We start from the raw sequence: 19,725 nt of genomic DNA on the forward strand, positions 1-19,725 counted from the left end.
TTTTACATGGCCACCATTCCTGAACTTTCGGGCAAAGCAGCACTCACACCCTTCAGCTTCCCTTCCCTAACCCCCACTTTTTTTTTTAAATAGACAAACATCTAGGCTGACAAGTAAGTTTATGAACTCCTTATTATGGCCCAAAGAACCCTAGTCCTGGACTGAAATGTAAAGACTAATCCTGCTCAGGGAATTTAAGCCACAAGTTTCGTTTTCAAAGGAAAATTCCACTAATTTAAAGACAAAGTGTTCAGATTTATTTGGAAATTCACAGTTTCTAATGGCACTACAGCTCTGTAGTTACATACTCTTGCTCCACAACATTGTATGCTGCACTCAGGTGGTATGTATTTTCCTGATCTAGGTTTGAAACCCTTCTGAATTCACACTCAACATGTCTGGTTCATGTGCTCTGACTGGCTAATTGTGCAGATCAACTCCAAAAGTACAACACCATAAAGTATTCATAAACTAACAAGAAAGCAGCAAAAAAACCAAAGGCTTTAAATAAGTCACATTACATACAATACCCAGGAAAGGCATTAGATCTGTTAAAAAGGGTACCACTAAAAGTGCTCAATAAGTTAACTTATTTTTTACAACGTGAACCTGTAACACCTATCAAAAGGAATAACCTTTTGTTCCACTCACTCAGAAACACACTCAACAATTTAGCAATCACACATCCTATAGTATCCAAATATACAATCACAGTCAAAATAAAAAACACTTGGATATGAAAATACCAACCATACAAACACTGCACATTTGTTAGCCAATACAAAAGCAAACGTTATGGAAATACCCACTTTGAACCAGCCTGACTGGTCAGACTTCAAGGCTTTGCAAACTCAGTGAATCCAGAACTGGCTGGGAGAAGAGCCCGGCTGCAGCAGGTCCACCCTCGTTCTTCAGCTGAGCTTTCCTGACCTCTCAGCACAGAAACAGCAAGTGCTGCCCATTCACTTCCATCAGAGAACTACAGCAGGCAATTGAGGTAACAAATGCATTCATCAGCCTAAGATCCCATTGTACAGAGGAAATCCTAAAGAGCCACTGTCATTTCTTTAGTACATCAGACTACCATTCTAATTTGCAACTGAAGGTGGAAATAAACAGGATTGCCATCCCTACTGAGATATTTTCCTCAAATGAGTTTGCAAAACCCGAATCTAGTCAGGCAAGTCCATCTGTTAGTATTTTTACAGTATCCAGTCCACATTTCTGAGTCCAGCTGAAGGCCAACTCATGTCCCTTTACAGCACTGTAGTGTTGCATCTTCAAAAAAAGCTAGAGAAATTACAAAATAAATCAAATGACAAACAATTGTATCTCCCCTCTTCCAGTGGCATTATAAATAGACAAAAGGCACATAAATATGGGAAGGTGCAAGAAATAGGAACAAAGTTAAAGGAAGAGGAATAGGCTTTTATCCCTATTTCACCCAACAAACTGGGTTTCAAAAAATCTCTGCCCCAGGAACTGTGAAAAAAAACCTTTATAAAATGAACCCAGCCCTCCCTCCCCCCAAGCTGTTCTCATAGGAAATTATCAGCCTTGTAAAGCTGCAGCTTATAGCCAAGATTGACACAATCCCATCTATTTAAAAAGGCAGAAACCAAATTTCTGAATATTTTCCAATTAGTTGAGCTCTTCGTCTCCCACTATCCTCCCACAGAATACCACAGACTGTTCTCAAACGAACAAACACTCTCCTGTTTGAGAAGTTCAGCTAGTTTTAGATGTGTCCAGAAACTGCCGTGACACCAAGTGTTCCCACTGTTATATCTTTGTTTCCTTTGATTATGTCATGCAGGCTTGGCATTGACCCTGACTTAGTCTGTATTAGAGTTTTTATGAGCTTCCCTTGGTCTGAAGCTTTAGATCGTCTTCGTTTTATAGCCCTCTTCTCAGTTTTTGTCTTTTGGGTCTGTCCATTGCACAGACTCGTACACGCTGAAATGCCACAAAAATAGGACTCCTCAGACTGTGATGATGTTTCGGAGCTTCCTTCAGATGGAGGACCCTTGTACGAAGAGTGATAAACTTCCCCAATGTTAGAGAAGTCCCTCTGGTTCGTAAACGGCTTCCTTCCTTTAATTTCCCCATTGGCTATTGGATGAAGAAGCTCTGTTGTTGGCTTAGTAGTCTCTATTTTTTCACTTTTGTATTTACAACGCTTTTTCTGAAACCACAAGTGAAAAGAGAAACAGTTAGGTTCTGGAAGGCAAGCAGAGTGTAAAAACCAAGCCTAAGAGCCAGCTGAGACTTGCACCACCTGCTGGCAGAAACTCCTCAGCCCAGCCCATCCTCCCCTCCCCACAGCACTGTACCTTCTTCTCTGGGGAAAACTTCAGGGGTTCTACAATGTACAGGTCCTCTGGATCCACTGTAAGAAAGGGAATGTAAATTTAGCAGTCCTGACGCTGCCAGCTCTAGAGCAACGCAATTCTAAAGAAATAACAGCATGACAAAAATATTCCACTTATCACACAAACATTTTTGCTCCCATCGTAAGTTAATGGAGGCACAAAACATGAATGCTGGAAGTAAAGTCAACGCACAGAGGAATTCCCCTACACTGCCATGGCAGCTGTCAGTGATATATACCTGACAACATTTCACCTCCTGGTAGCTTAGGCCATAGGACAGGTGCAGAGAACACCCTTTGGGGAAAAGGAACAATAGCCAGCAAAAGTGAACTTCTATGCAAACAGTTACTAACCTAATAGTGTTTGGTGTGCAGCCTGCCCATGACAGGATACTAGAAATGTGTGCACCTATCAAGGACACAGCTGTTCAGACTGACATGAAACCAGTCTGGCATTCCTCCATCAGGGCTTTGTGGATCATTCTTCCAAGCCAAAGGAGGGAAGAAATCAGAAAAAGCATGGTTTTGCAAAAAAAATAGTCTATGCCCTAGCTAGTGTCTATTGCAACATGTTCCCAATTCAACTCAAGTTTTCATGCTGTTTTATTCACAGTACAGAAACTCATGAAGCGAGTTTGCTGGACCCAGAAAAGCAGTGTCAGCTATATACTTGGTATTTAGTATAATCTGCAACACGTTTGATTTTGCATGATGATGATGGCCTAAGAAATCAAAATTCAGTTGTCCCTAGTGTAACATGAATATTGAAACAACGAGATCATTCCTCTTACCCAAGCCAAGAGAAATAGTCTACATTTTCTTACTACAGTTGATAAATTTGGATCCTACAATATCTGCCAAATTTCAGACAGGCTACCAGGACTTCTCAGAAGTAGGGCATTCAGACTTCCCACATCCAGCATTAAAAAAATTAAGCAGCCACTGTTGGCAAGCTTCATAGCTTTGTAGACCTGAATACCTGCCTGGATAGCTACTAACCTCAAGATGACATCTGTAGAGTATAAATGATAGCAAAGACTACATTTAATGTTTAGCATAATTTAGCACAGTTCTGTGAGTGTCTGGTAACCTGTCATGAACCACCTTGTCCTCCAGAACATATAGGTGAACTACTACAATCCAGTGTACTTTGACATTAACCTGCAATTCTGTTTTCATACACATGTAGTAACAGACACATTGTATAGCACTGAGTAAACACTAGAGACTACATGTACAACATATGGATACCTTCTTTACCAGCTAGCTGAAAAGACTGTGATCTGACTAGTGGAAGAGAAGTTCTTCTTTTCAAATTCATATCATCATAGGAGGAAAAACACCTAGGAAACAAAATCCACAAATCTTTTTTATGCACATTTTTCTCAGGACTGTCATACACATTTTTCATTAAGAAACATCTTTGACAGAAGGACAAAATTATTCGCTGAGGTGCCCAAGAAAGTCAGGCAAACAGATACAGGACTATATTTGCAACAAGCTATCAAGAATGTTAAATGTAGCAGCCCCAAAATGCTCCTAGGAGAGAGTTACTTAAGAGCAGTAAGGGCTCTTTGCTATCAATTTTGAGTTTGCAGAAATAAGACTCAGAATTAAAGCATGTGTCAGTCCCAGCAGATTTAAGAAAGCATCAATAAAAGCTGCAAGAACAATTAAGTTACAAATACACATACACTACCTTTTGGGGCTAGGGTAGTGATTACTTTTTGGAATTTTTGAGAGGTAATCTTCACAGAACTCAGAAGTGTTTCTGCACCGCTGCACACAAAGCACCAAGCCCAGAATGACACAGAGAAGGAGAGAAATCACAAGGTAGGTCTGCCGATCAGAAACCTGGAAGGATTTGATACAGTAGTTAAAGACAAAGAATAATTTAATTATACTATTGTGTTTTAAACATTAAAATCTTTAAAAGAACACAATTGACATGCTCTCAAGTAACTTCAATTTCGCTAAACACTTGTTCAAATTTGAAGATTTTTTTCAGAGGTTTGATGCAGCCTTCAAGGACTGAAGGCTGAAAACCACTAGCTGGTAACACAGCACATGATGTCACCACTATGGTACTACCATAACTTAAAGAAGTAGCTGCCCCTTGCAAAGAGTATTTAAACCTATCTGAAAGTAATATACTTTCTGTAAGAAAGTGTACTAAGAAAGTAACTTCTGTTTTACAGTTGATATGGATGTAATATTATCTCAGTTTTATAGGATGCTTTTCATCAGCTGATGTCGCAGTACTTCACATAATAAATACCATTATATTCACCTGATTCAGTGGGTTTCAGCTTTCCGAATACCCTTGCATTTCACAGCCTAGCAGAAGGAATTTTTGGAGTGTGTTCGTTTAAGACTGACAGATGAAGCTTACCAGAACTATATGGAAGTTGAAGTACAAGGGTATTTTGCAGATAATGTTTTAAAAAATGAATTGCACCATTTTCCTATTAAAAAAATATCTTAAAGACACTAAGAGATCTTAGAAGTCATATAAAGACTTTAGGAAGACAAGGAACATCACTTCCCATTTTGTAACAAGCAAATGTCTCAGACTAATAGACTCAGGCAACCAGAGCTGAGTTCAGGGAAAGCCATGTGTTCAAATTCCAGGATACTCATCTAATGATCACCTTATGATCACTGCTGTTAAAATCAGGTTAAAAGCTCAGCACTCGTGAACAGGAACCTAGCCAGCCAGGCATCAAAGGAGTCTCATTAACTGTTAGAAAACAGCTCAAGAGATGTCTTTGGCAACAGGCACACACAAAAAAGGTCATGTTTATGGTACTGCTTAAAATTCCAGGCTGGAGAACAAATATTTGAGAGACTATGTTCCTAACATTATTGCCAAGACTCCCCTAATCTTAAGAGATCACAACAGCCAGAGGGGAAAGGAGAAGGGTGTCTTATCCATGTGAGCCTCCCGTTCAGTAGCTAGAAGTGTAACCCTCCACATACTCATCTGTTATTACAGCTCAGTTCTAGTAGTGGCCAGTACACTCTTGCACACTAAACCTACTATGGCAAAAGTCTGTTAATATTTAAGTGGACAATGTAAGTGCTGGTCACTGCAAACCATCCCATTTTACTGAAGCTGTGTAACAAAGCCATGCAATACAACTGGTTATACAACACAGCAAGTGCCAGAAAAGTTCCTGAAGCATGAACTTTACCATTCCCTCTGACACACATCAAACATTCTATACATGCAACAAATCCTATTATTGACATTTCAAAGTCAGTGGTTAGTCTTCTAATTTCATTAAGAATCATTTCACAGAACAGTATCAATTACAATGCACTACAGGAAGGCTGAGGTATTAAGTTATTCTAACTAAGTTTTATCTTTATTATTAGCTCAGACTACAATCATGGGGCTAGTAGGGTTGTAGTGGAAATTATTACCAATCTTGCTGTGCACAAAACACCTCAAGCTACTTAAACTTTCCTCCCGTATCTTACCCAACTGCTAAAGTAGGCTGAAAGCAACACTACAGACAACTTCTTAAATTAAAAGCTCCATTTAAAGACTCTAGACCTCTTCACATTGAGATATGTTTATGCATCTGCTTTGAGTTCTCATGCCGTATTGCTGAATTATAATTACCTCACGTTTTAATTCCGCCACAGTTGTTGACAGATTAGAGACTAGCTGCGTCATGTTGGTGAGCTGTGCTTGTAACTGCTGGATTGCTTCTGTTTGCCGCTGATCCTGTATTAAAGAGAACCACAGCCACGCTATTTAGTTGTCAGGTTCCCACTATTTCCCACCCTCACACATACAAAGTTCATGTTCTATCTGACACAGTCAGGCATTTATAGCCACATGATCTATTCAGCATTGTTTTCAACACAACTTTCGTAACAGACACATCAACATTTTTACTTATCAAATAATAGTTTGTAACATTATGCCAAGTGCATTTCATTACAGTAGGCAGATTAAATAGCCAGCTCCATGCAATGACTGTCTGGAAACTGAATACTGTCATGTTACAAAATACACACGCGGGTGACCAGGCAAAGCCAAAGTCTAAGGGCTGACACATGGATTTTGTTCTGGGATCAGGGAGCCAGCCACTATATGACAGGAGCTCAGGTCAGCCAGAACAAGTCCTTTACAGGTATTATCTCCTTCCCAGAAGGGTTCTAACAGGATTCTTAATCCTATGCAAATTTAAGAAAAGGTGAGCAGAATATCAGGGAGGTGAACCAAGAGGAGCAGCTCAGAGTGACCAACATTTGATACTGTTCAAAAAAAGCAGAAAAGAGCACGCATATGATCTCACGGAAGTTGTGATTTTCTTCACTGTTGATGGATGAGCAAACTACAGGCCTGGACTGCACTTCAGAAATAATCCCAATCTGTCAGAAATTTTTAAAGTCTGCTAGCCCATATGCACAGTTGCTTCAGTGATTATTTGGCACTGCAGGCAGCACTGTATTTCACAGCTGCTCAGGAAAGCTAGAATGGCAGAGCACGGAAAACCTCCTTCAGCTCCCACTTCCTTATATCCCATTTTAAAGAATGAACTAAAACTTTTGTTTCATGCACTACACTTTCAAATGCAAGCTTGGCATAAGCCGTTACTGTATCCCTCTCCCTTCCTAAAGGCTAGGTCTCTTCAGCAGCAGAGCAATTGTCTATCTATAAATTGGAGATGAAAGACTAACCAAGTTTAAAAAAATGGTTTTGAGGGCAACTACAACCAAGAAACAAGGGTTGGAAATAACCTGGTTAACTTTTTCGTTGACAAAGACATTTAAGAGTTTTAATCATTACCAGCTGACAACAGATTTTTTTCTTCAAATACAAAATCAGGAAACAGAACTGGTAATGGCTTTATTCTAAAATGACTGGGAACTTAACTAAAAATTTTATTACACAATAAAAATTGGGAAGCACGAAACAGATGCTTTTAAAAGGCAGATGACCAGCTAATAAAAATCTTCAACTGAAAATTTTTGCACCTTGCAACTTTCTTAAAAGTGTTTTTCTAATTAGGAGAGTTAAGTACTCCAAACTGTACCTGTTCTTCTGCTATTCTTGAGGTGTTCTGAAGCTTTATTATTGTTTTATTGAAAGCCTTCTGCATTTCTTCCATTTGCTTTCGGTACCTAAAACAAAGAGCATATAAGTCTGAAATGCTAGTTCATAAAACTCCTCAGCACTAGAGTCATCTTCAGAAAATACAACTATGCCAGCCCAAAACTTCTCCTTGCTCAAAGTTTTATTTAAACATCAAGTGGTAGTCCCTTTTAATTTCACACAAAGCAAAACTCTTCCTAGGTTTTTTTGTGGTTTTTTTTCAAAGGTTAAAGTCAAATAAATCTATTTCAACACCTTAGAGCTTAGCTTATCACCAATTTACTGGAATTCACTATGGAGAATTCTCTGCAAACACTGACTGCCAAGCCAGACAACACAACTATATATAATGAAGAGCCCCTTCCTTGGTACCAGTTCTGAAATGGAACATTTCCTGATTCTCCTGAGGCTAAGGAGCACCACAGATAAACACTAATATATATACATCCCTCACAAAGTTCTTGGTTGACTCTCCATGCTCCCTTCTTCAACAAGAGCTATTACAGGTAACATGGTAGTTTAAGTGGAAACAATTAATTCTGTAAAGGCAGCACTGCAGGTCCGTGTCAGTTTAATAGCAACAGGAGGACATTCCCTTTTGTTGAAAGGATTATGGACAGGATTAGTGCTTACATCCTGGCAATGCTTTATCCTTTTAGAAGACCCACAGCAATACTCCTCAAAAGTAAATAAATGTGATAGTATCCAAAATACAGAAAGGGAACCCCTGCCACACACAGACATTTAGGTCTCTGGTTGCTACCTCAGATGAGGTACTTTTCTCAACTTCCCATAAAGCTTTATGCTGTGATTTACATTATACTCCATTTCCACTGTACTGCTTTCCATATGTGTATGCTCCTTTGTATAGTTAGCTAAAATCATGTTTACATATGGCAGACTCTTATCGGTCTTCCTCAGACTTACCTCTGACTAAGTTCTTCTAAATAACGGCTGCTGAGAGACATGTTTACTTCTAGGGCTTTTATACGATTATTAAGACGCATGAAGACGGACTCCTTTTGATTAGATCCATGAACAAGATTTCCATTAGCGTAGCCTAGATCTGTTGAATTCTGCAATTCAGCATAAAAGTCTGTAGCTGTTCTCTGCAGTCCCCCAGAGACTGGAATCGCCATTAAAGCTTCTTCACTTGTCTGATCCTCCTCTTTTGTTTCGGCAGGTACAGAAGACTCAACAGGAGGCAAAACAGGTTTCTGCACTTCTGGAGTGCTTTCCTTTCCTTCCCCAGAGTCACTACCTAACATGCTCACTGTATATTCAGGCTGCAGAACAGTCTCTGTAGGCTTTGAAGTCACTGGAGTAGCAGTAATCTCTCTTGTGCTGATCTCCTTTATCTCAGCAGCCACACTGGTCTCAGAAGCTACAGGGTTTTCTTCTACAATAGAGCTCTCAACCTTTTCTGTTTCTGCACTGATCTCAGCTATACCTATCTGGGGAGTCACCCTTGATGCTACCTGGCCTGCATCTTCTTTTGCAGGCTCCATTGCCATGTCTGTTGTTGGCAATTGCTTAATTTCAGAAGTAACTTCTAAGAGGAGGGATTGAGACACAGTTTGAGGATGGCTTGGTTCCAGTTCAATCGAATCTGTGGTCTCATTACTGATCTCCTCATGGACCACACTGCTGAAGTCAACCGCAACAGCAGATCCAGATGGTCTCTCAACTTTGCTGTCTAATTGCTCAGGCAGAGGCTCATCTATTGACGTATGTATAGATTCAGTCAGAACCGCCTGTGGCTGCTGAACATCAGCAGAGTAATCTTGCCCTTGTTCACTTTCTGTTTTACTATGCTGCCGACGCATAGCTACCGCAACTGAACACCATTTAAACAGGTGTTCGGAAAAGGTGGAAATACAACATACTGTTGCCATGTCACAGCAGTACTTTTCTGTCTCAAGTTCAAACCATGCTGATGTTTCTTCTTCCTGATCATCACTGGGCAGCAAGGTTACTGTTGACTGGCTTGTATCTTCTTCATACTCTTGTACTAGCTGAACAATGGGACTTTCTTTTGTCAAATCCATAATTACTTGCTCTTTATCTATCTGTGGCATATCTGTAGTAACAAGTCTACAATGAAAGAGTTAAAGATAGGATGTTACTTCAACAGTTTTACATGCCTGATCTGGAAGACTGCAAAAGTAGAATCTTTTAGAAAATTAGCGAAGCTTATGCCAGTAACCAAAGGCCAATTTGGATACAGTCAGAAATTCTGTTAGTATTTCCTCTGGTGTCTTCTATCATGATTTGCAAGCAAATTATTTCAGCCCTTGCTTCTGAAACAGCAAACCTTCTCAATCAGATATCGCCCCTTTCCTCACCTCAGAAAAAAAAGGTCACTAGTTCAAATATCACCAAATTCTTATATAGCAGGCATCTTACTCTTCTGCTGCGATCTTCAAATGCAAGAATCACAACCTTCCCACTGACCTTCCTCACTCTCAACAATCAGAGCACTAAGAAATCTTAAAACCACTAAATACAGCACAAGTCAGGTCTTAACATTGAAGAGCTAGAGTCTCAGCTTTAAGGCGCCAAATCAATTCTAAACAATTTTAGTCAACTAAAAAACCCCCTTAGAGTATCGATGTACAACTCCTCCCAACCTAATTCCGTATCTCTGCATATGTATTTTCATCAAGGAAAGCTTAGCAAAAAAAAAAAAAAAGCTTCTAAAGCAGAACTTTTGTCATTACAATTTAGCTGAAGTTTCAGCAGTACAACTTACATTCCTATTTTGTCTCCCTTGCAGGAGACAACCTGCAAAACCTGGAACAATAGCCAAGAATAACACTCCTCCTACTTCTAAACAAACTAATATAAACAGTTGAGAAAGTGATACATTTTGACATTTAGTCAAGTGTCAAAACAAAACATATCGTAATGGAAATATCTATAAACAGTAACTAAAGCAATAAATTCCCCTGAGTAGTACATTACCATGGTACAGATTTCACCAAATACTTGCTTTTTACTTTAAGGCAGCATGCTGTATCTAAGCATTCTGCTATTAAAGATTCCAGACTGGTGCATGTTAGTCTCTGCTAGGAACACACTGAAAAAAACCACCACCAATCACTTACTCTGGTGAAGGAACAGGAGTTGGTTCAGGCAGTCTTGGTGCAGCTGTTGAAATTGCAGGGGTGGCAGTGGCATTTTCAGACACACTTTTGTTCCCTGCTGCAGGAAAGAGGAAAATGTGAACATAAAAATCCAAGAACCATGTTTGTTTTCAATGAATTTTTGTGTCTTGGAGGTGGTTTGGGTTTTTTTAATTATTAACTGCAGATGTCAGAATTATTTGAATTAAGTGCTACTGACAGTTTATGCACACATTGTTATGGACAGTCTCAAAATATTTCCAGAAAGAAGCAGGAAGTTAGACTTTACAACTGAAGCTGGGCAATACAGAGCATAAAGATCTCCAAATGCAGGTGAACACCTGTGTTATCCTTGTATCCCTTCTCAGCAAATTAAGCATCTTTGTTATACTTTTCAGTCAGTAGGATAAGAATTTTATGGTACTAATGAGATATGCCATAAAAGGTGAAAAAAATAATTTAAACACAGATCAACCAACCCCTCAAAGAATTAAACAAAATAACAAAGAGAAGTTAAAACTTCCCAGAATGGTTTTCATTTTAAAAATTACCTTCAGCTTCAGACGACTCTTCAGTTTTGGCTCTAAGCATGTTAGCAGCAATATTCACCATACTTAGGATAGCATCTAGAAGACAAAACAACTACTCAGAGAGGACTTATTCAGAGAGCCCAGAGATTAGCACTACTGAGCAATCTGTTGTTTTGTAACACTTGTTTGAAATAAAACACAGCATAAGGACATTAAAAAATCCATTCATTCTATTACACTGAATGCATCTGTTGCTTTTAAAGGATAAGTTTATAAGCTAGAAACCTATATTTGAAAACCTGTATTTAACCCTTACCAGCTAGACCTTCTAACACCAGAAGTACTCACTGATCATTAGTCCACTGAAACAAAGGAACAGTAAGACAGACAGAAAGTATTTAGGCATGGAATTTACTGACAATCTGAGCGTGTGAACACTCAGGGAGGTCCCAAGCCAGAAATTTAGAGCTTAAAAGGAGTTCTGATAAAGACAGGTTGGATCGTCTGTCATAAGGGCACTGAAGTAGTGAGTCAACAAATGTCATTTGCTAAATGAGCAAGACAGAATTCTGCCTTTGAACACAGGATGACAGACAGCAAGACAGACACAGAAAACTACAAATTCTTTCAAATTAAGCTGGACTGTCATTTTGCATACCTCCCTCCTTACTCCTGAACCTTACTTTCAGCTGATACTGCAACATAACAATTTAAATATTTTAAGATTTGAAGAAGAAAATCTACATTTTATCATCTTACTTGAATGCAATCTAGATCAGTCAAGGCAAATGGAAGAAAACCATCACAAATATCCACAGATCTGTCTTAGAGACATATATTTTTTTAAGGATCTGTCCAGTAGAAGTTTCCCCCCCACCAAAAAAAAAAAAAATAAAAAAAATCACAGAAGTAAATGCAAAGAGGGTCTGCTCTATATCAGCACATATATTAGATACAGCTAACTCTTTAGTCTTGATATTAAAAGCAAACATCATTGCCAGGCTTATTTAGAAGTTGGGAAAGAGTCCCTTATTGTAAACATGCAAAAGTTGGCCTAATTTTGCCCATTTCTCCCCCACCTAGCAACAAACATCTGTACTGTATGTCACATGGATAAGTTCATAAAGTTAGAGAGGCATTTTAGTAATGACAAATTTCTTAGACTCCAGGAAGCTCTGTTCAGAACCTTGATTCTACCTCTCCACCAAAATACATCACAAACTACACTCCTGAATTTCATTGTTCATCTGGGGCTGTATTCTTTCAAAAGTCATGATAAACAAAAGATGCTAAACTTGAAGTATGAATGGTTCTTTATTATTGATGAACACACAGAAAAAGAGGGAGAATTAAGAGTTGGTACAGAAGCCTGCCAGTCAGAGAATGGCAAGAGGAAGAACAGTGAACTACCTTCACAGGTTAGACTAGCAGAAGACTGCAAAATACTTCCGAGATCAAATGTCTGAGAAGCCCACTATCTCCTCCTCAGAGGACCCTCTTCCTCACTGTGTATCAGTCTAAGACAAATGACACAAAATGGAAGTCCACCACATTTGTCTGAGCATGAACATAGAAAACCCACCACAAAACAAAACACCCACAAACTCAGTATTCCTTCCAAAAAAGGAACTCTGACTACCCTACCAGAGAGGAAAGGTCTCAGTAACAAGATCTACTAGCCAGAACTAAATAATCCCTGCAATGTTTCAGTGCTCAGCTGTCTAGAACACTATCAGTAATAGGTGTTTCAAACCTTTTAATCTTAACTTTAGTACTCTAAAAAAATCTGTAAAAAAAGTCACTGCATTTTTCAAACTTGCAATACTGCATGTGCAGAGAGAACACACAAACACAACTCAAAAGAGCTTGAAAGACAGGAACTCTGAAAGTCACAGTAAGAGAGAAAACAGTGTCAGGGAAGAATATACCATCTTCCCTCACCTGTGAGAGGCTAACATTTAGAAATAAATTGCCTTTTCCACTACCTATTTTCCCCTTTGAAAACTGCACTAAGCTGTGCAATATTCCTAGCCATGACCTTTCTGTGACAACTATGCTCTAGAAAATAGTAGCAAAGAACTCTGCAGCTCTGATCCACTACAGGATGTAAAGAAAGCCTGAGCTCACACAGCATTCATTTTGAGTACAAATCTACACAACAGTAACAAATCTTTACTAACTGGGACAGAAGAAAGAGTGGTACAGCATAAGAGCTCTTTAGAAGTTGTGTGGCAACTGATACTATCCTAAATAATTCAGCAGTTAAGAATACCACTAAAACTAAGCATTTAAGTATTCTTAGCCAAACCAATCCCATACTTAGAGGCTCTCCAATGGAAAAGGGACAAGAAACAGTCAAGAACCACTAGTTCTCTCAAAAAATACACAGCTCTTAAGAACACAGAAGCTACAATATTTACATAAAACCTTCTCAAATGATGTTCTCCATCCCTTCCTTTCAAGCTGTACAAAGTAAATCTTTATATTGCCTCCTATAAATAAGGCACCTTAATTAAGCATAGACTTCCAAGTTCTGAATAATTAAGGTTCTACAGCACTTTAGTACTGGTTATTTACAGCCCTACGTCACATTCATATCATTTTAAGTGCTCAGGATCCTTAAGTACAGAAAGCAAAGTTTCCAAAAAATAGAGATCCTTAGAACTGAAAAGTTCTGTTTAGAACACTTTAAGAACTATACCCCAACTTCAAATTGTTACTATTTATTCCTATGCAATTAAATAGGAATCACAATAAATTGTTTCAGCATAAAAATATAAAAGTCTTAGCTGTTCCATGACAAAATGTCATTCCCCTTCCGATTAATTCATGGTGCGTCAGCACAGCAATAACTTTTCTCATAAATCATACTCACTTGTAGCAGAACCAAGGAGATTTTTTGAAGATTTTTCTTCTCCTGTATTGTAATCCAAGAGATAATCTATGTATAAAGAACACCACTTATGACTATCAAAATTAAACATGTCATGGACAAAGGAAATAAACCTCAAGATTTAACATATCATTCAGCTATGTCAGTTTGACAGTGTGAAAATAAAACTACAGAAATAAATTCAAAGGTCAGAGATCACATACTGAAATATCAAGCTCCAAGCAATGAGAAACCCAAAGACATTCAGGTTTCAAGCTTCAGTTTCCCCAAAATTCATGACAGATGCAGCAAACAGCTCACAGAGCTTTGTATAGGGTTTTTTCCCCCTCCTCCTCATGAGGGCTGGAGGTAGGTATGATCATATTTTTCTTTATTTGAACACAATGTGTATAAGCCAAAATAAGCACCTTCCCAATTGCTTGCAGCATTGATCATATAATCTCAGGAAATGGGCTACAGACACGAAGAATAAAGCTGTTGTATGTGAGCTGCTTTGATTATTTTAATTATCCTTTACTACTGTCAGCATGTGAAGATATTATTGCCTAGCCTGCCAAGTGAAATTAAGACATTACTAGCATTTCAAAGTAACCCTCCAAACAGTTACAATGCATTGTTTAAAACTTAAAAGGATTGTTGGATAAGCCCGGAAATGAGGAAATACTGTCAATAAGACTAAATCTAGCAGTCAAATCATTTATCATAGGCAGGAAACGACAAGCCACCAGACCAGCACAACACATATCTGAATGTCTAAAAATGCAGGAATTATTTGCTTACCATCATCTTCATCGAAGAGTTCTTGTCGTTCAGACTGATACTGAGAATCAGCTATTTCTTCATACTCTTCAACCATGCTAGTACCAAATACCCTATGAACAAAGTTTTAACATAAAAATCTAGTATTAGTCTATTAGTCATGTAATCACTTGGCATAATTGATAACTAGATAACCAATATTAACATTATATAATATATAGCAAATAAATTAGATAAGCAATAGTTGCCTTCAGTTAACCAAGACCAAACTGCAGGTATGCTTATTCTCTAACTTGCATCCACAAAGTCCACTGCATGCTTTCAAGTGCTGCACCAAAACAAGATCCTGGTTGTAATTCTAGTAATTCCAAAGAGACTTTACCTTCTTTTTAACTTGAACTTGTACCAAGACTTCCTTGTCTTAAGCTCTCCACAAGCTCTTATACCTCCTACCTCCTCTTATCTTCACCTTTGACTAACTTTAGGAGTATCTACTTATGACTACCTCACTTTGCATACCATATCTTCTTCGACCTGCTCTGCCAAAATCAAATCAAAGCAATCCAATTTAAAGCAATCCTGTCAACTGAAAATATGGTTTGGCTTGTAACACTAGAGTTCCCAGGTTCAAATTTTGATGTAGCTTTGACAGGAGAATTGAAATTGCTTTTAAGCAGAGTACAGGGACTGATTATTCTCTGAACTACACACCCAATTGTTCTGATTTAGATACTCCAAGCATTACTAACTGTATGTACCTGGTGTGCCATGCAACACAGCAGTTTCCCAAAAGCACTCACCACAACTGCTCTTTTTAGTTCACCACCTGTTCCTTGTTTTGCTTAGTCAGCCTTGAAATGCTCATGACCTCCTCAAGGGTGCTCACACTCCTGCTTCCTAACCCACCCCCCCAAAATATAAACTATTCCTTACATACTGAAGTATCAAAAGATTCAAAGCTTCTTTAAACAGATGTGAAGCACACTACACAGCAGGTAAGTTAGGCAACTATTTCAATTTACCGTATTTGCAAATAACTTAAACCAAAAACTAGAATTTGTTGCCTAACTAACACAGACTAATCCTCACTGCAAGGAAGTAGAAAGACAAAGCAAAAGATTATATTACCTTATAAGACTTAAAGGACAAAAATGTTCTGATCCAAAGTGCGATATCAACTCCACCTAGAGAATAAAAGGTTCTTAGAATAAAACTCCAAAAATCCACAGTGTCAAGTTCATTTAACATATACATCCAATCTTGAAATTGCAAGTTTTGTTTAGTCAAGGGATTTGTAGATTGTCCATAACAGAAAGGACTGAAAGATTTGTTCTTGCCATGCATTAAAGTGCTGAGTTACAGTATTACAGTAGAGAACACCCCAAGCCCCATGCATTCATCATTCCAAAAGAAGAGGTCGCTAACCTTTATGTACTTGATGAACATCTGAAGCGAGAGAAAGGAGAGAAAAAAAAAAAAGATGTCAGTACAAAGGCTGAACACATGCCACAGGCAACTACAGTTTTGTTGGTTTTAATTCAGTACTATAAATATCTAAGAAGGCAAGTTATGAAGGATAAAGTTGCAACATTACTTCATCTGTTTTAGGTAGCAAGATGTCATTTAGCCCTTGTACCTTGCAGATAGAAGGTAACATGCACAAGTGTTTCATTAATGAACGTAGGTTATTCAATTTTTCTAGGCAGCATGATTGCAGACAGAATACTGAAGTGTGTTAAAGTGTATTTTTTTTCCCCTTAAAGAGCATAGATTACAGAAAGTGACTCAAAAGGGAAAAAACTCTTCATGGCATGCATTCTATGTACTGCTGCTACTTCAAGTTTAATATAACATGCTTCAATTTACAGAAATGCTACTGGAAGAAATGATATAGAGTATCTGATGATACACAGATGACTGAAAGTTACAAATGCATTTCTAGTGAGAACTTGACTACACACTGATAGTTATTTAATCTAAATTTGCCAGTGTAGAATGCATTTATTAAACCACTATGTGGACACTATCACTGAAGGACTGTAATAATCTGCAAGCGAAATCAAAATAACTCTTCTCATAAAAGCACTCTTACAAAGTAAGTTTCATTATTTTTGATACAAGTTCATTAAAGCCACTTCAAAAATGTGGCTTACGAAAAAGCTTTTTGAAAAATTTTTTGGACTCTTCTTCTGTAGACTAGGCAAACTTAGAACTTGCTCATGCTATAATGTAAAAACATTACAAGAACAATTCTTTAAACATTTTACCACGCTACATTATTCAAGGCAGAACACTGTATCTGCCAAGGGAGTAAGTGCTGAAGCATCTAATACAATTCTAAAACTTCAGTGACAAGCAAGATTCCAGCTACCTTAAGGCATTAATTCAGACAAAGTAGAATTAAGAATAAATGAAATCTTTATCCTGTGACTCATGCAGAATTTCTGGGTAGAGAAGTTAGATAACTATAATTCATAGCTACTCCTTCATGCAAGCACATATCATAATTCAGCCACACAAACCAATTTATTCTTTTTTGGCAGCACCATAATTGGAAGATAACACATCACTGGAGAGAACCTAACAGGTCTGTATGTTATCTGAATTTAAACCTTCACTACATCCCAATATTTTCACAAAAGCTTTTATCCCCATCACATTATTTATGGAGTTTTATTCTCTTTGAGTCTCCTGAGTAAAGACAGCTTGCTACAAGTTATTGTAAGGCAGAGAGATCATGGCAAATGCTCCAATAGCAGTAAACCTAAATAATATACATGAGTCTCAGTCATGATTGAGTAACTGCAAAACCACACTTCAGGTCTACTGATGAGAATTCAAATGCTTACTCTTTCAATTTACTTAAAACTGTATAGCAGAATACAGCACAAAAGTATCAAGAAATATGCATATTCTAATCTCTGCTCCAGAGAGAGAGTGTGTACATATATAAAAAGCAGGTACAGCCAAGAGAAAAAAAAAAAAAAAAGGTCAGTATTTCTAATCTTACATTCAGGAAACAGTTGGTTAAATCAAATAGAACAGAACATCGTCTGGATTTTTATTAATTCAGGTATCAAGTATGTACTTGGGACACATGGCAATAGGTGCTTCCCAAGATCCTCTCATTTACTATCATGAGAAAGGTCATACACTTGTGATTGTGAGACAAGGGTTTAATACATGGCCAATCACACTAGGGCCACTAATGAAACTAGTGCAATTAATGGTAAAGCATGCATTCATAACACATTTCTCCGGATGCTCTGTTACAGAGGGCAAGCCCAACAAGCCCTTCCATCCCCAAGAAGCATGGATGCTTTTGCAGTGTTAAGTTACCTTAACATATTTTGCATACATCTGTTCATCCAGAGGAAAGCTTTGGACATTTCTCTCATCTCTGGCATGGAAAGTACCTAATTTAATCCATTTGTTGGTTGGATACCTAGAAAAGAAACAATGGATTCAACTAATGAAATACAAGAACTGTTTACAGACATTTGCTGAAGTCTCCCAAAATGCCTCTTCACAGAAGAAATGCCTTTTTTTTCAGTTGCAAGATAGTAACAATGTGTTTTTTATGGAAACAAGGGTTGCAGTATAAAGCTAGTCCCAACACAAAACCTCAGCAGCGCCTCTCCACGTACTTAAAACAGTGTGCATGCCTTTCAAGAATGAAACTGTATACTTGATCCAATTACTGAAATTCAGCCAGCCTACAGTAAAGTTTCTGGAACTTAAAAAAGTCACCTCACGAACACTGAAGAACATGACACAGAAGTGATAGGTTGTAAATATTATTATAAGCAAGCAGCAAAAAACTGTGAGCAGAGTTAGAACTAGGCAAATGTTGAAAATCAAAATCTATTCACTTTAAGCGCTGAAGAAGAAAGTGAGGGGTTTTGATGTACTGCATGAAATGTCTCCTCTTTCACATATACAAATAATCTGCTCACTCCCACAAAGCAGCGGGGGCACAACATTGCCTAAAACATGGTATTAGAAGCCACCATATGGCCAACCAGTAGTATTCTTACCACTTCCAATTCATCAGTGGTGTACTACCATTTTTGTTTGTTCTTTTTAAGTAATCTGGGTTTTTTTGGACAGAGTTCAGCATTGAAGGGAGCTTAAGCCATGTAGAAAATGGTCTGAATGACAAGGGACAAGACAGCCCACAACCCCAGTGGATTCTGTAAGGAACATTCATTTTATAATCTGCCATCCACTACCTAGCTACTGCATAATTTCTGCTGCTTCATTGCTACTTTTCAACGAGTTTTTCATTTTTAAGGTAGCAAAGAAAAAAATACAGGAAGCATGGGAAGAACAAGCCATGCATTCTAGAAACTCACAGTTGTACTTTCCGTGAGAAAAAAAAAATGCTAGTAACTGGTAACATACACAAAGAAAATCCATGTAATTTCACAATGCATTACACTTTGTGTAAGTCACACACAGACCATGCTTTATGAAGCCATCCATTTAGGAATTATTACCTCATTTTTCATTCAGAAGGGTGGGTTTTGATAACGTACCTGTCACTAATAGACACCAGAAAGTCTTTAGGAGTGGAAGAGAATAACTCATGATTTGCAATGTCAAGCTGCTTTACTTGGACTGGTTCACAGAGCTCAATAACAAACCTTGACGACAAAAAAAAGAAATATTAAATAACACCACACTTTTGTTTCTGTAATTACAATCCTCAGTCCTTTACCTTGTTACTGCATCCTTCACTGGGTATAAGAGAACACTACAAAAAGGCTGCACAATGAGGCATCACTTGTCACTCCCTTGAAAATCACTAGTGATATTTAGCTGCATATCTAGCTTTGTAATTCTACGTAGCACCTACAAAAGCTTCATCCATTTTGTACTCAAAGGCAAGAAGTCACAGAACTAAAAACTAAGGATAGCAAACATCATTTAAACTA

General features: G+C 38.0%; 1 protein-coding gene across 3 annotated transcripts in view; it reads right to left on the bottom strand.

Moving 5' to 3' along the window:
- Positions 1–240: 240 nt before the first annotated feature.
- SUCO (SUN domain containing ossification factor) overlaps positions 241–19,725 on the bottom strand; it is a 41,662-nt gene continuing 22,177 nt past the window's right edge. The window contains exons 10-24 of one of the 3 annotated variants that reach the window (XM_074906844.1): positions 19,327–19,434; positions 18,128–18,233; positions 16,214–16,234; positions 15,917–15,972; positions 14,810–14,901; positions 14,012–14,077; positions 11,158–11,232; positions 10,589–10,682; positions 8,409–9,575; positions 7,423–7,510; positions 6,000–6,104; positions 4,071–4,225; positions 3,623–3,714; positions 2,334–2,389; positions 241–2,185 (exon numbers count right to left, since the gene is read on the bottom strand). In XM_074906844.1, the coding sequence (XP_074762945.1) occupies positions 1,739–2,185; positions 2,334–2,389; positions 3,623–3,714; positions 4,071–4,225; positions 6,000–6,104; positions 7,423–7,510; positions 8,409–9,575; positions 10,589–10,682; positions 11,158–11,232; positions 14,012–14,077; positions 14,810–14,901; positions 15,917–15,972; positions 16,214–16,234; positions 18,128–18,233; positions 19,327–19,434 (2,728 nt within the window). In that variant the 3' untranslated portion in view covers positions 241–1,738. Of the gene's footprint in view, positions 2,186–2,333; positions 2,390–3,622; positions 3,715–4,070; positions 4,226–5,999; positions 6,105–7,422; positions 7,511–8,408; positions 9,576–10,588; positions 10,686–11,157; positions 11,233–14,011; positions 14,078–14,809; positions 14,902–15,916; positions 15,973–16,213; positions 16,235–18,127; positions 18,234–19,326; positions 19,435–19,725 lie in introns of all 3 variants that reach the window. The other 2 variants (XM_074906843.1, XM_074906845.1) reach the window with 2 other exon arrangements.

The sequence above is a fragment of the Athene noctua genome, chromosome 5 (assembly GCF_965140245.1).
Source record: "Athene noctua chromosome 5, bAthNoc1.hap1.1, whole genome shotgun sequence".
Taxonomy (NCBI): domain Eukaryota; kingdom Metazoa; phylum Chordata; class Aves; order Strigiformes; family Strigidae; genus Athene; species Athene noctua.